This window comes from Humulus lupulus, chromosome 5 (assembly GCF_963169125.1).
Source record: "Humulus lupulus chromosome 5, drHumLupu1.1, whole genome shotgun sequence".
NCBI lineage: Eukaryota > Viridiplantae > Streptophyta > Magnoliopsida > Rosales > Cannabaceae > Humulus > Humulus lupulus.
The window spans coordinates 183927517-183945211 of NC_084797.1; the positions used below are offsets into that span (position 1 = coordinate 183927517).

General features: G+C 33.0%; 1 protein-coding gene across 1 annotated transcript; it reads right to left on the reverse strand.

Moving 5' to 3' along the window:
- Window positions 1-15645: 15645 nt before the first annotated feature.
- Window positions 15646-16272, reverse strand: LOC133779753 (uncharacterized). Its single transcript, XM_062219670.1, has 2 exons — window positions 16069-16272; window positions 15646-16017 (listed from the first exon to the last, which is right to left on the reverse strand). Exons 1-2 carry the CDS (start codon window positions 16270-16272, stop codon window positions 15646-15648), a joined length of 576 nt encoding a protein of 191 aa, XP_062075654.1.
- Window positions 16273-17695: the final 1423 nt, after the last annotated feature.

Sequence of the window (17695 nt, forward strand, 5' to 3'; positions counted from 1 at the left end):
ATGCAAACAAGCATCATCATATAGAAAATATCCATATATATAGCACTCAACATGCTTCAATAATAATCACATGCATAGTCATAATCATGCGCATATACAGGGGCCAATGCACAATCAAAACCATATTCATTATTAGAGCCAAGCCCTAATCATGTACATCACATAATGGGTGCAGGTTTCTTACCTCAAGTTCGAGTGTAATGAAAAATAAGAACGACCCTCGAGCACGATCCTGATCCTGAGCCCCTAGCGATAACCTAGTCACAACCAAGTATAAAATCCCATCAATAATGAGCAAATAAAGGCTTCTGGACCGAGTCCTAGCCTCTAGGACGTCGGATCCTACCAAACAGGGTAGTAGGATTGATCTCAAGCCCTTGGGTTTAAGTTCCCATCACTAAAAGCCCATTTTGGTCATTTTCCCCTTTTGGGCCATGACCCCAAAAACCTGAGTCGCGACCTGCTCAAGAACAGGGGCTAACCCCTTCTTTGCCTGCGTCGCAGGCCGCGGACCGCCTAAAAGGTGTTGCGGCCCAAGGTGCCCCAACAGTCAAAAACCACCTTTTTTTTCAAGGTTAGGCTGCAGCACTCAATAAAAGGGTCGTAGCCCAATTGTGAACACAACCCAAGAACTCCTTTTTTCCCACTTTAAATCCTTTCAAGAACCTATCGAAACATACCCAAATCTCAAAAACAAAGTTCCCAATCATCTCAATGGCCCAAAATCCTCAAAACCCAAGCTTCAAGCCATTAAAAACTCCTCAAAACATAAAATCCTAATTCAAAACTTAAGAAACTTTAGGAAACAGAAACTCAAAAATTCAAAGCTTTAATTACCTCTGATTATGTCGTTTCTCGCTAAATCCTTTGGCTAATAAGCTTCTAATCTTTCCTAGAATCATTATGACTCTATCCTTGCTTAAATTTGAGTCCTAAAACTCAAGTTTCCTTCAAAAATTCGATGAACGGTAAAAAGGGATGATGGGAAAGAGAGAAATAGTGTTTGGAGCATAGATCTATTTCTGTCAGGTTACTTCGAGCTTAAGTAACCTTAACTAAGACCCAAGGCTTGGGGTCCCAAAGACGTCCCCAGGGGCCAAATAGTCAAAATTCACATCATTTCCTCCTGATCTCCCTAACTCTGAATATATCATCAAATATTCATTCTCATTACCCAATAACCCGGTAATGTGCTAAATACCCAATATACCCTTTGACTCACCACGAGTCAAGTATTGGTCTCATTGTGACTTTCTCGCTAACTTTCTCCCTAGGATCGCCTCGTGACGAGTAACCCAAATATATCCACATAATAATGTGGTCCCACACATATATCACATATATGCCAAATACACCCATAACTGGCCAAATTACAAAAATTGCCATTCTAATAAGAAATGGGCCCACATGCTTAATTAATACACCTAGACATGCATATCAAATCATATTATAATATAACTCACATAATCACATAATTACATGCATATATAACACATAAACATGTAATTTCCATAATTTGTCATCCTGACCCCCTAATCAAGGCCCGATGTCTTATTAGTTAATTTGGGACGTTACACCTAAGTATAATATGTAGATTTGATTGAGAATTTATGCTGAAAATAAAGCTTTTAAAACCAGGGGTTTTTCATAAATACCGACTTTTTATGTTTTTTTTTTTTACATTTTTACAGTCCTTCATTTTTTTTTACATTTTTACTAACTCAAGTTTTCAAAAATACGATTTTTTTAATGTTTCAAAATTACAAAAATACGATTTACACTAAACATAAACCCACAAAACATAACGTTAAACAAATAACAAGAAAGCAACACGACAACAACCTCACAACAACACAATGCAACTCATTGCTTCCACACAAAAAAAAAAAAAAAACCAACAATCAACAATCAACACAAAAATAACATCAAAAAACTCATTATTACATTTTTAAAAAGCAACACACTTCAATACAATATCAAAAAGCAACTTAAATGCAACATGACAACAACCTCACAACAATAAAGTGTTGAAAAGGCAATTAGACATCAATTCATTGCATTAACTCAAAATAAACTAAAAAATAATAAAAAAGCAACCTAAAAAAAATTCCCTGCATTTGTAAATGTGTCTAAAATAAACTAAAAGTATATCTCAAAATAACTAAACATATATCCAAAATAAACTAAAAAAAAAAAAATTGGAAAACAACTAAACATTAACCTGCTACATACCAGCACTTTAAAAAACAACAATTGGACAACAACTAGAAGTCAACGCATAGCTTACTAACATGTTTTTTTTTTTTAAATAAAAATATATCTGAAAACAACTAAACAATAATTAGACATCAACACAACAACAAAACAACTATATAAAAACTTAAACAACTACAAAAATAACATGAAAACGTCTATACATAAATCTAAAGTACACAAAAACAACTAAACTGACCTGGAAAAAATTATCAAAAATTTCTCAATTTGAAATCAACTAGACATCAACCAAAATTATAGGAAAACTAAATATATATAAAATTTTCAATTGCTTTTGTCTCTTGTTTTGTTCCTACAAACTTGTGGTAGTCTTTGTGGCTTATATTAACGTTATCGTGTTGTGTTGCTGCTATAGTGACAGGTGTAATTGTAGTGGCTTGGTTAGTTTTTTCAAAGGTTCCATAGCTGCCATGTGTTAATAATAAAAATTAGATAAAATGATAACATGAAAACAAAAAAGACAAGTTGCATCAAATCACATGTAGACATTATTATACATATTTAGATTTATATAAATAAATACAATTGTTATTTTATGATTATATGTAATTGCTTAGGTGTTGACTACACATAGCAACTGAAACTTTAATTTTTTTTTGGCTAGACACTCCTTTTATCGATCACAATAATCATCATCAGTAGTAGGAGCAACAACAAGACCATCGAAGTTGCATAGTTTCACCGCTGGCCACCACCACTGTGGGAACTAAAAAAATACACGGTGATGATGATAATGTCGAAAATACTTTATATATATTACATAGTATAACTTATATATTTTATGTAATAAAGAGACTCTGTTTTACTTATTAAAACAGAAATATTGTGGCAACAAGAGTGACATCGGAAATCCTCTTTGCTCGGTAATAATCGGCCTAGATCGTTCCCTCCCTTGTAGACGAAGCAAAGCGTTGATAAATCGTAAAATTGTAAAAATTAATTGAAGTCCGTAATAAAGAAAAAAAAAACTCCGTTCCAACATATAAAAGAAAAGATTTGTGAAGAATTAGTATTTTCTGTAAATTTCCCTAAAATCTATTTGCTTTCTTCTTTTTTGTTTTTTGTTTTATCTTTTCTCAACGATTAATTAATTTTTTAAATATTTAAATATTTATAATCATATCTATTTAACTAAAATATTTTATTTATTAAAAGGAAATAAATAGTACATTTAAGTTTTTCTAATGGGCTAATTTATTTTAGCATTTTTGCTATGTTTATTTTAATAGGGTTTGTTTTATTTTATATCTCTATATTTAGTTGAATATTATTTTTAGTTCGTATCTTAACGAAAATCAAAACTGATATTTGTAATTGGCAAAATAGAACAAAATTAACATTTATTAACCTCGCCACGACCGCCCTATGAGTTACGTCATATCCTTAGTAACTCATTTGCTGTGTCGTGTTCGGCACTTACGCTAACAACCTACTATTTTTTCATACAACATACAAGCAAACATACAACAATCCATAACAGAACATAGTAACTCGTACTTTTCATAACACTTTAGCTTACCATAACTTATACCTTCCATAACACTATAAGTTTTGCAACATAATAGTTCATACCTTTCATAACATAATTCATAGAAAATTCTAGCTAGCTTTCTTACCTCAAGTGCAAGCAAAAATAAAGTGCGGGGTACTTCGCAACGAGCCTAGAATCACAACCAAACATTCGTCTTAAAATCATGTAAGATTACACATACCCAATATACATACCCCACGTCTGCATGGATCATGCACACGTGATACATGTTACACCATACTACAAACATTCAATAATTTCATATAAAATCATAAAAGAATAGTTGCAAGCCTCTGCTAATGAATCCTTAATGTTTGCAAAACAAGAATCACACACTTAATCAAATGGCGTATATTTGAACGTAAAAATAAATTTGCATGTGACATGAATACGTGAGAGTGTTCATTAAAATTAGAATTAAAATTGGTAAATTCTACTTTTTCATTTTATTGCCACTTTCCAAAAATTTCAGAAAGTATTAGTTTACCAACTTGTTAACATTATCATATTACCTCCTTAAGTTATAGGGTTTTATTCTAGATTTTATTTCACCAAAATTATTTATTTAATTACCACTTAAGTCACATTTGTTTTAAAATAATAAAATCTTAATTATTATTTTAAATAAAGATGAAATACGACAACCTTTCTATTTCTCACAAAAATAATTAATTTAACACAAAAAATATTAATTTAAGACATAAAATTTTAAAATAAGTTGGAAAATCAAAACTATACACCCATTTACTTAAATAAATTCCTTAGTCTCGTTTTAAAATAGTTTTACTTAATTAAATATAAAAAACTGCATTAATAAGAATGAGAAATTACATTTTTAAAAGTGTGGAAAAATACATTTTTCATATATAAAGGCTAAGGCCAAAATTAATCAAACATATATTTTATATGTTTTATTTTAAAGGAGACTTTCTCCATGAATTTAAAATTTCAGCAGGCATTATATTTCATTAATTCTAAGGCATGAGTTTTCAGAGCATATTTTTACTAAGCAAAATTCAGGAAACAATAATATTCATAACTCAAAATTTTCCATTGAACCATTTTAACATATTAACCTAGTATGCTTGACAAAAGACTCACAACATGTACATGTTATATATAATTTTCTTATCTTTTAAAACATGCATTCTAACATGAAATCCTAGGGTTTCGAAAACAAATGCAAAAACACATGTACAAAAATTTATACATTTTCTCATTTTAACATATAGAATGACTTATGACATAATTTAATCTCTTTCAAATCATCATTGCAAAATAACATTCTAAATCAATAAAAATCAGCAAGCACAAAATCTCATAGTATGCTAAAAAAATATACTCAATTCTTTTTTCAATTCAACATTTTACCCTAACATGTTTCTACACTTTGGACACCTTAACATTACAATTAGCATGAAAAACTATTCAACAACAAAATCAAACTACTTTAAACCTACCATACACATAAGACCGAAATGTACATGTTCCCTCATCAAAATAATTTTCCAAAATCTATCAAGTCCCTTTTTATGAAAATAAAGAAAATAGAATTAAATAATCAATAACACAAAAAATTAAAACATGCATAGAACATAGAAATACTCCTTGGGCCGAAAACCCTAGTGCTTATTTCTAATTCCAATTTCCATTTTCATTACACAAAACATCATGATTTAAAGAAACAACAATATTCCAATATTAATCTTTACACAATTAAAATCAATACTCTAGAGGATTTTCATGGGACCCTAACATGCTCCTATCTTCCAAATTCATAAACAAGTTGATAGGATATTAACTCAAATAAAATCATTCCTACATGCATAATTACACATATACATAAATGAATTTGTTCATAGAAAATACTCATGCATGTACTACCCATATAATCTTAGCATGTTTCTTTGAATCAAGAAAATAAAAAATATAGAGACATGGTGAACAATCATTGACACACATAGGGAAACAAAAAATATCACTACTACAGAATAAGCTTTTCTCTGCAGTTTTTTTCCATAATACACTATGGTTTTTAGGAGTATTGAGAACTACAATGTATACGACCGCATAGAAAAGTTTTAGAAAAACCACAGAGAAAAGACGTCATTTTCTCTGCGGTATGTTAAATAAACCACAGAAAAAAGTTTTCTTTATCCGCGGTTATCTTAAATAAACGATGGAGAAAAGTTTTCTTTCTTTGCAGTTTATTTAACATAACGACAGAGAAAGAAAACTTTTTTCTGCGGTTATGTTAAATAAACCGCAGAGGATAAGTTTTTTTTAATTATTTTTGGACGTGTTTCTATATATTTTCAATTCCAATTATATAATATACCTAATTTTATTAATTATCATTATATAACTAAATTTTATATAATAATATAAAATACCTAATTTGATAAATTATTATCTAATTAAAAGATAACATATTATTATATACATTCACATATTGTTTCTATTTAAAATATAATATTTTACATATATATACATGTAGTTTGTATATACATAATAAGAACATACAAATGCCATTTAACATAAAAGTCAAGTTAGCAAGTTACACATATGAACAATTAGACTTAAAAAAAATGACATTATTCTTGCTAACCAATCGCTTTGTAGTGGGAGTAGATAGTCTTTGACATTGTATTCCTTTTTGTCAAAACACTACAAAATTGAGAAATTAAAATAGATTATAAGATTAAATACTATATCCAGTTTTTCTTATGCAAAAAGAGTAAAAAATATAACATACTTTCTTCTTGATAACTTCTGCCGGATTCGGTGTATTTACAAGATCATAAATGTACCTCAATAAATAATAACCACATTCATGACTTTCAGGTTGTTTTGGACAAGAACCTCTCAACAATTTTGTAAATGTGCCAGTGTATTCATTTTCCGAACATCATGCGTATGCTCTACAAAAAATAGAATTAATTAACTACATATTATACTCTAAACTCTTAAAAATTAACAATGCATACATTAAAATTGAAAAACTCACTTTTCCATAACCTCCTTCATTATTGGTTGAGATTTATGATTTTTCAAAGGGTCAAAATTATGGCTGTCCCCTGCATCATCACGAGCACCAACATCCAATGTCGACTAAAACAATAATAAGTTATAATTATTATAAGATTAAAATCCAAACATAGTAGTGGTAATATTTAAGTAGTCCGTTCTTACTCAACAATCCAAGGAATGAAATATATTTGGCTTCTTCTATCCATAGTCATCATCCACTTGGCTATAAGATCCATCACATTATTTTTACTTTCATCATAGTCAATAGAAAGATGTTCAGTGTCAAAAAATTTGTATAGTTGTTGTGAATTTGGGGGCATTCTTTCTCAACTGCATCTGTAGAATCAATCATGCATATTACATATTCAAAAACATTTTCAATTAATAAATCAATATCATTTTCAATTAATATCATAAAAATATTGGCCAGAGTTTCCTCTGTTTCTATAACATATCCAAAATTATTAGTACCTATAAATTCAATTCAAACAAAACATACAACAAACAACATGCATGTTCTCAACCATAAGCCACCGCAGCACACATAATTCGCAAAACCCACTTCACTAAGACACACATGTTCTCAAACTTTTGTTATCTCCGCAGCACCCAATTTCATCTCAGAACCTACTTCACTATGGATGAATATCTAATATATTCAAACTCCTCTAACAGTTTATTATGACATAATAGATTGAGTTCAATTTGAATTGATACATACCTCATACCAAAAAACATAGCTGAGGATCCAATATTAGCCATGGAGGTTTCTTGATAAACGTCTTCTGATGTGATGAAGATAGCCTCGCGATCTCGTATAAACTCTGGGTCAATGGGAACTTGTACAACCTCATCTATTCTTTTAATGGAATAGTTCTTTCACTATAAATTTTAGACTAACATCAATTCTTTCCCATTGGTCATCAGTTAACCAATTTGAAGGTTCTGATTGAGCTCTTTCAGCAGGGACAACTATGTGAGATCCAACCGATGATACATGTGGGCTTGGTGAGAGGGATTTGTGTTTAGATGTTGATGGGCCCTACATAATATCATTTACCATATCAATACAGTGTACCCATGTAAAAATAGAATTTAAACACTTGAGCATGTAATTTTATACCTGACAAGCCACGATTAATTTTTTTGGGCAAGCCAGGAATGTATCTCGTGCATCCCCAACATATCATATGTTACCAAAGGGAATAGGGATCTCAGCTTCTTCTTGTAAGACATCTATAAGCCAAATCCTCACAACTGAATCATCAAGTATAACTCCATGGATTGTAATTTGACTACCCATGTTTGGTACAATGATAACACCCTCAGCCACTACATTGTCAATATTTTTGGAACACAATTTTACTTCATAGCTCGGCAGTGGTGGGGTCTCATAAATTGATTGATCATCTTCATCAAAAGGATTTGTTGCGGTTTGGTGGACATGTTGATAGAATTTACCAATAGGATAGTCTTCGGTTTGTGGGACATGTGAATATGTAAAGCACCCTATTCTATTACTTTGTAAAATGTCTCTCATCTCATAAATAATTAGAAAATACCATTTAACATATGAAATTCAGTGGGCCCTTGATAAAACATGCAAGTTGGGCCCAATGGTTTAAAATAAAAATAAATTGTTCTTTTGCAACTTTTAAAGGAAATAAAAATTTAAGTCTCACTGACAAGTTTAAAACCAAACTCCATAACATGATTCATTTAAAACTTGGCGCTTATGTTGATTGTTTATTCGTTCATAGGATACCTCCATGCCATACACACCCAGACATTGGAACTCCCCACATCACAGAGCGTGCCAGAGAGAAACCCTATTTATTACCTGAAAGGGGTAAAGGAAGAGGGTGAGCTGAAAGCCCACTAAGGAAGTACAAACCAATACAACAATATTCAAGGAATCACAGGAAGAACATATTCATATCGTTAAACTCATAGAATATCATACCATAGCCATATCATATTCTTTTCATAGTCACATTGTATCACCTTCATAATCATAATCATATTCATACATCATAATTCAACACCATAATCATAATCATACTCTTTGTGATCATGGCACCGCTATTTTCCATGTCATATCTTGAGGTAACCAGCAAAAGCATAAAACTGGAAAGACCTCTTCTATGGGTAAATAGGATCTGAGGTCCTTGAATAACCTCGGCGTGTCCACCCTATGAGTTACGTCATATCCTTAGTAACTCCTTTGTTGTGTCGCGTTCATCACGCTAGCGACCCTTTGCTTTTCATACATCATACAAACACATGTAATCCATTCCACATCAAAACAAAGGAAACACAAGTTGCATCATATACATCATAACATTTCAAGATAGAACTTCATTTTTCATATTACATGGTCTATCATCATACATAGCACATCATTTTCCTCATAGCATACAAATCTTACCATTCATAGCATAAACATAGAAATTCTATCTAACTTCCTTACCTTAGGTCCGAGCAAAGGAAAAATGAGAAAAACTTCACAACGAGCCTGTAATCATAATCAAACTTTGTCTCTTAGAATCACATAACAATACTCATGCCCAACACATATACCCCACGTGTTCATGTGTGGGTCATGCACACGTGGTACAAGTTGCTCAATAATTCCAAACATACACATTTTCACATAAAATCATATAAGAATAATGTTAATTCTACCTATTAACCATTCATGGTTACAAAGTAAAAACCATATGTTTGAACAATAGGCATATATTTGAACATAAAAATATATTTGCATGCGACATGGGAGCGTTGTTAAAATGTAACGTTTTAAAACGATAATTCCTACATGCTTATTTCTTGCCCTTTCAAATAAAATTCAGCAACATAATTCCAATACCATTATTTTCTTCTTTAAATCCCAAAGTTTGATTAAACAATTTAATACAATATATTTACTTTATAAAATAATTCATTTATCATTTTCCTAATTTTTCATAAATTAATAATTTCATTTATTATTTTAACAAGCATAGAAAATAACAAAATTTGTACCCATTTAGAAATATTTAATAAATTTCTTATTTCCTTTAGAAAATATCCTTTCTAAACCAATAAAAAAAATTACATGTTCAAATGTGAATAAATAACATTTAAAGTGTGGGAAAATATGTATTTTTACTTATATTATTTACGACTTGAATTATTTAGGTGTAAGACTCATTAATTTTAAACAAAATGATTATTTTAGCTTATTAACTCAAAGTTTCAGCATCTATTTATTTTGTTTTAAAAATCATAAGTGAATTAAACCATATTTTTCTTATTTAAAAAAAACCTGCACCTAAATAAAAATGTGAAAAAATACATTTAAAAATATCACATTTGTATACACATAACTTAGGGTATAATTTATTTAATGCACTAACATTATTTATCTCATTTAAAAGACATTTCTTATTTTTAATAAAAAATTCCAGCAACCATTAATTCATTCAAAATCACAAACTTGGATTAAAAACCAAATTTTCTTCATAAAATATACACAAAAATTTGAATGTGTTAATTTGATAAAAACACCAATTATATGTGAAATAAAAATGCCTTTTTGTTAGCATAAACTCATACCCCATCTTAAGGCATTACTTGAGCATATCAAACATTGTTTCACCATCATATTCACCAACGATTACAAAAAATCAACAAGCATAATTAACATGAAATTCATCTTTAAATCATGCTTTTTAAAAAAAATTGTCAAACCATAACCTTCATGTATCATCAAGTCATCATTTATAAAAGGCTTAAGACAAATTCTTAATTTAACCAAATAACCTAGCATATTTCTAATAAGTGTATGTGACATAAAATAAAATGACCAACATGCATCAATAACCCCTATAGGCTGAAACCCTCATAGCAATGTTTCAAATCTTTAATGTTTCCAAAACTCAAGAAAATCCTAGCATATTTTTAAGACCACAATATTCCATCATGACATACAAACAAAATTTGAATGCATCATGAAAAAGAAAATGATCCCTAGTTACCAAAAGCATAAGCACAATATGTATAAGACTCTAGCATGCCATCCAATAATACATCATAACCCAAACACTCAACCTCATAGGTATGCTTATCAATATAAATGAAAAACATCACAAACCCTAGATTAATACTAGGTCGAAACGCACCATAAAAACTACCAAGATCATCATAATTACCATACATCATATTTAGGCATTCTAAAAAACAACCTCAATCAACACATATCAAGAATTTAAACAGAAATCAAAACATCAAAAATCCCTTTAATATAGCAACAAATCAATAACAAGGCTTAGAGATCAACTACCTCCTTAGATAGAAATCAACTCACAAAGTTGATCCCCCTTGGCACCTATAGAATTCGAACACCACAAGGAGAAGAAAGAAAACCAACACTTAGAATTGAGGAGATGATGTAGACTTAAGAATAAAACCAAAACATACAAGACCATACCTATAGAATTCGAACCCCTCCTCTTACCTTCTTCTTCTTCTTCTTCTTCTCCTTCTCTCTCTAGCTCTCTCTCTCTATCTATCTATCTATGGTCGACAGCACCAAGAGCACAAATGGCTCTCTTCTTTTCTTTCTTTCCTGTTTATCTAACCTTAGGGAAATAACTAGCCTAATGCGAATGGGTAAGTTTCCCAATCAAACCCCTATTATCCTCACATAAATCAATTATTATAAATTGCAAAAATAATTAAAAGGAAATAGCATAGGATTTAAAAGGAAAAATCTCTTCTTCCTTTCCCATTCACATTCCTATCCCCTCATTTTTTATCATTTTATTTTCTTTTTAATTCATTTAATTAAATAAAATAAATAAAATAAAAGGAAATAATGTGTAGGAAATCTATTTCATGCTCACCATGCAACCATGCACATGCACACACTCAAGTGCAAAGGTGCACTACTACCTACCATGCACCTTGGTGCATTCAACCAAAACTCATTTTTTTCCTAATTAAAATAATAAATAATAAACAACTAACAATTAAATTCAAATAATTCCTACAAAACAATTCAAACAATATAAAATAATATATAACACTTAACAATTATTAATAAAACAAATCACAAAATTAATAAACTCCCATGTTGCTTTGTCCCGAAATTCTTTCTTACCAAATAACTCTTCGTATCTTTCTCTCATGTCTTTCTCCAACTCCCATGTTGCTTCTCGTTCTGTGCTATTCTTCCACAGAACCTTAACTAAGGGAATCCTTTTGGATCTCAGTTCCTTGATTCCCTTTTTGATAACACGCTTAGGCTGTTCATCGTAGCTCAGGTGCTGCTTCAACTATAACGGCTCATAATTCAGAACATGAGAGGGATCTGACACGTACTTAAGCAACATTGAGATGTGAAAATCATTATGCGTTTCGGCTAGTGCTAGGGGCAGCGCTAAATGGTACACAACTTGCCCAACTCTGTCCAAAATCTCCAATGGACCTATATATCTTGGGCTCAACTTCCCTTTCTTCCTGAAATGCATAACACCTTTCATTGGCGAGACTCTCAAGAACACAAACTCGCCCACTAAAAAACTCGATGTCCCTTATCTTAAGGTCTACGTAACTCTTTTGCCTACTTTGAGCGGTAAGCATCCTTTGGTGAATTTTCTCAATCACCTCGCTGGCTTCCCTAACTGCCTCAGGGCCTAATATTTGCTTCTCCCCAACCTAATCCTAGTGCAAAGGAGATCTACGCTTGCACCCATAAAGCATCTCATAGGGAGCCATCCCAATAGTGGATTGATGGCTATTGTTATAGGAGAACTCCATTAGGGGTAGATATCGACTCCAGTATTCTGAAAAGTCTAATGCACAGCTTCTCAACATGTCCTCTAGAATCTGTATAGTCCTTTCAGACTGCCCATCGGTCTAGGATGGAAAACAGTACTGAACTTTAACCTAGTACCCATACCTTTTTGTATTCCCTTCCAAAAGTTCGATGTGAATACTGACCCTCGATCAGAAATAATAGACTTTGGAACCCCATGAAGCCTTACTATCTCACTCACATACAACTCTGCATGTTGGTCCGCCGAGTATGAAGTCTTAGCTGGTAGAAAATGGGCAGACTTAGTGAGCCTATCCACTATTACCCAAGTAGAATCATGTTGTTTTGTGGTTCTAGCTAACCCTACCACAAAATCCATTGCTATATCTTCCCATTTCCATTCTGGAACGTAAAGCGGTTGAAGTAGCCCTTCTAGCCTTTGGTGTTCGGCTTTAACTTCTTGACATGTCAAACATCTGGCAACAAACTCAACAACTTCATTTTAGGCCACCAAAACAACACCTTAAGGTCTTGGTACATCTTTGTCGACCCTGGATGTAAGGAATAGGGTGATGTATGCGCCTCCTTCATAATACCCTCCTTAATCTCATCATTTTTAGGAACACTGATCCTATCCTTATATCGCAGCAATCCACCGGTAGACATAGTGAAGTCGTCGCTATCACCTTTTTGTACCAATGCCTCCTACTTTATTAGGGCTTCATCCACTTTCTATCCTTCTCCAATTTGTTCCAGTAGGGAGGATTGTAATGTGAGGTTTTCTAGGCCTCCTATCATGAACTCAATACCGGCGTTTATAATCTCTTTCTGCAGAGGCACCTCTATTGTGCTCGGAGCTGAGACATTCCCATATCCTCGCCTACTCAATGCATCGGCAACTACATTGGCCTTGCCCGGGTGGTATAGGATTTTGCAATCACAGTCCTTCACTAACTCTAACCACCTTTGCTGTCTCATATTCAGTTCTTTATGAGTGAAGAAGTATTTCAGACTTTTGTGATCGGTGTAAATTTCACACTTATCCCCATAAAGGTTATGTCTCTATATCTTTAGTGCGAACACCACTGCTGCTAACTCAAGATCATGGGTGGGATATCGTTCCTCATAGTCCTTGAGTTCTCTAAAAGTATAAGCTACCACCTTCCCATCCCGCATCAACACATATCCTAAGTCATTCTTTGATGCGTCACAATGCACCATGAATTTCTCGCCCTCTGTGGGAACACAAAGGATAGGTGCAGAGATCAACTTATCCTTCATAGTCTGAAAGCTTTCTTCAAATTTCTTGATTCATGTGAACTTCTAGTGTTTGTAGGTCAAGTTAGTTAAGGGTGTGGCAATCTTTGAAAAAATCTCGACAAACTTTCGGTAATAACCCGCTAACCGTAAGAAGCTTCAAACGTCTGAGGAATTCTTTGGCTGGGGCCAGTCTATAATGGCCTCGATCTTTGTCAAATCCACTGCTATTCCATTCTTGGACACTAAATGCCCTAGGAAAGTCAATTCTTCCAACCAAAACTCACACTTAGTGAACTTAGCGTATAACTGATGCTCTGGTAGTCTATTTAGGGTCAACCTTAAGTGTTCCTCATGCTCCTCCTTGGCCTTTGAGTAGATAACGATATCGTCTATAAACACTAATACAAACTTATCTGAGTAGTCCTTAAAACCCTTTTCATCATGTCCATGATTGTTGTTGGGGCATTGGTGAGTCCAAAAGACATAACTAGAAACTCATAGTGCCTGTAGAGAGTTTTGAAAGCCATTTTAGGAATGTCTCCCTCCTTTACTTTAAACTGATGGTAGCAGATCAATCTTTGAGAATACTACAGCCCCTTACAGTTGAACAAAAAGGTCATCTATCCTAGGCAAAGGATATTTGTTCTTAATGGTAACCTTATTGAGTAATCGGTAATCGATGCACATTCTCATGCTTCCATCCCTCTTTTTCACAAATAGGACTGGTGTCCCCCATGGTGAATGAATAAGTCTTATGAACCCCTTATCCAACAATTCTTGTAGCTATGTCTTGATTTCATTCAACTCTACAGGTGCCATTCGATAGGGTGCTTTAGATATTGGTGTTGTTTCTGGTGCAAGTTCAATCACGAATTTGATTTCTCTGTTCGTGGGTAAACCTGGTAATTCATTGGGAAACACTTTCGGAAACTCGAACACGATATGAACATTCTCTGGTTCAACTATATCTCCTTGGATTTATCCACCACACTAGCCAGATATGTCGAACACCCATGTTGGATTTATGGGTGTACGAAAAACTCGCCACTTTTCCCTAAAAAGAAAAGAGTTCTCCTTCTTTTGGTCTGAACTCCACGGTCTTTTTCCGACAGTCAATCGTCGCTCCATGTTTGGATAACCAATCCATGCCAAGTATGGCATCCTATTCTTGTATGTCTAATTCTATAAGATTTGTCAGGCACTCCCTGCCCTATATTGCTATAGGTTCTGACTGTAACAACCTTGTTGACAACATTATGTCTCCTGACGGTAACATTGTACTAAAACTTTGCTCAAACAGTTTACAAGGCATACCCAATTTATCAATCCTATTTATAGCAACACAAGAGTGAGTCGCTCTAGAATCAATAAGGACTCTACACATCATACCAGAAATAGAGAGCTGACATGTGACCATAGTGTTCCTGTTGGCTGCTACCTTTTGGGTCAATGAAAAAACCCTCCCTGGCACTAGGTTACTATTACTACCCTGCCTCGCTTTCCACTATGGGCAATCCTTCTTCAGATGGCCTGCTTAACCGCACTTGTAACATTTGTTGGTGTTGGCCTGACACTCTTCCACGTGTCGTCGCGAGCATTTAGGGCACCTGGTGTGCTTAACTCTGTTGTTTTGGTGATTCCCGCGGTTACGATCATTATTGTGACTGTTACGGTTGTTGTGGTAATTATGACTATTGTGATTGTTGTTATTTGTGGCTGGGGGTCTAGGCCTCTTATCAGTGCCATTATTCTACCCTTCATTAGCTTTCCTCTTATTGCCTTCATGGAAGCCCTTGTTTCTATTGGCCTCCCTTCTAGGAGCAATGTCCGTCCATATACGATCCTCCAAGTATTCCGCTTCGAGTGCCTTGTCCAATACCTCAGCATAACTGACCACCTCAGCACTGGTCATCTTGACATCTCTAGTAATCATTGGTTTAAGTCCTCTCATAAACCTTTGGAATCGCATGTCTTCGGTTGGTACTACTTTAGGTGCAAATCTAGCCAACCTATCAAACTTTTGTGCATAGTCAGTAATAGAGAGGTTCCCCTGAACCAAAGTCACGAACTTGTCCACCCTGGTTGCCAATACAGCTTCACTGTGGTATTTCTTGCCAAATTCCTGAACAAAGTCTACCCAAGTCATAGTATTCAGATCACGAGTCTATTTTACCACATCCCACCATATCCTTGCATCCAACTTGAGTAGGTAGGCTACACATGAAATTCTCTGATGATCGTTCAACTGCATGTGATCAAAGATGGCCTCTACTGATCTCAACCAATCCTCTGCCACCATAGGGTTAGCTTTCCCTTCGAAGCTAGGTGGGGCTTGCTTTCTGAAGCGCTTATAGACTAGCTCAAATCCATAAGCCATAGGCAGTGGTACATGTGGTGGTATTGGTGTTGGTATTAAATGATCAAATTAAAGGTATGTAGTGCAATATATGGATCCATTTTAATAAATATTAATACCAGCCATGATCATATAGATATATAAATATTAAATCTCATACAATAGATCAGGGATTACCTCTTGTAGCCTATCAAGTGTCCTTGAGTCTTTTTGTATAAATCATCGACCTTCCAATCTAGTGTTCTGAGATCTCACACCCTGATCTTCCAGACCAATCCTCAAACACACAAGGACGTGTGTGAGCACGTAGAATTCAAAAGGTTGATTTATGTGACTTTCTAAATGTACTCAACACATGAGATCTAGGGAGTTTTGACAAAGAGAAGGTTTAGAATAGTTTTCAGGTTTAGAGAAAACTATCGCTTTAGAGAGAGAGTCTGATTAATCGTTATTATCTAAAAATAACGTATCTCAGATTTATAAAGATATTTAATCTAATTAAATAATCTTTATTTAATTAAAATATAATTCAAGTTAAAACTGATTATATATTTTCATTTAATTATCTATTTAAAAATAATAATTAAATAACAGATTAAATAAATTTATTTGAAATTCAAAATTCAAATTCGAGGGATAAAAACCCTGATGCTAGGCGCCAGACACTACTGTATAGTGTGTGTCGCCCAGCCCTATTAGGGTTGCTCTAATTTTCTCATTTGTTTATTTAATCAACTTTTAAGACAAGATATTTATTCCAACATAAATATTAGTTAATTTAAAATTAACTTTATCTTAAAATATCAGTTTTAAAATAAATAAATATCATATTATAAATAAGATATTTATTATTTTCTATCTTTATATTAATCCAAACAAGATTAATATTAATTTTAACATATAGTTTTTCAAAATAAAAACTATATAGTTAAATAATTAATTAATTCACAACTTAGTCCTTTCTCTTAACAAATCTTTCTTTTGACATCCTTACCCTTAACAGTGTAGGACAAAGGCGATCTAGTAACCATAAACCTATAATATGAAGCTCCAATAAACTAGATTATTAATTAAACTCTTTAATCTAATAATCTTATTTATTAATTTCATGATTACACCACAATAAATATGGAATTGCACTCTAAGTATTTATAGAATTATATTTACAGAGTTTTCTCTAGTAGTCCATTGATATAATCAATGTATGCAGTTTCGTCCTCCATTATTGGTTCATTAATTATAGTTGGTCAAAAATACAGTTTTACCCTTCTAATTACCTCTTGATCCATAAGTACTATTAATTCACTAGCGAATAATTAACCTATAATCTAACTATAGATTTGAGTTCAATAACTATTCAGTTTCAGAATCAACCCTTAAGGGAACTAATATTCAATCAGTTAGGAAAGTGTGGATTCCAATATTGTAATTCATGTTCCCAGCC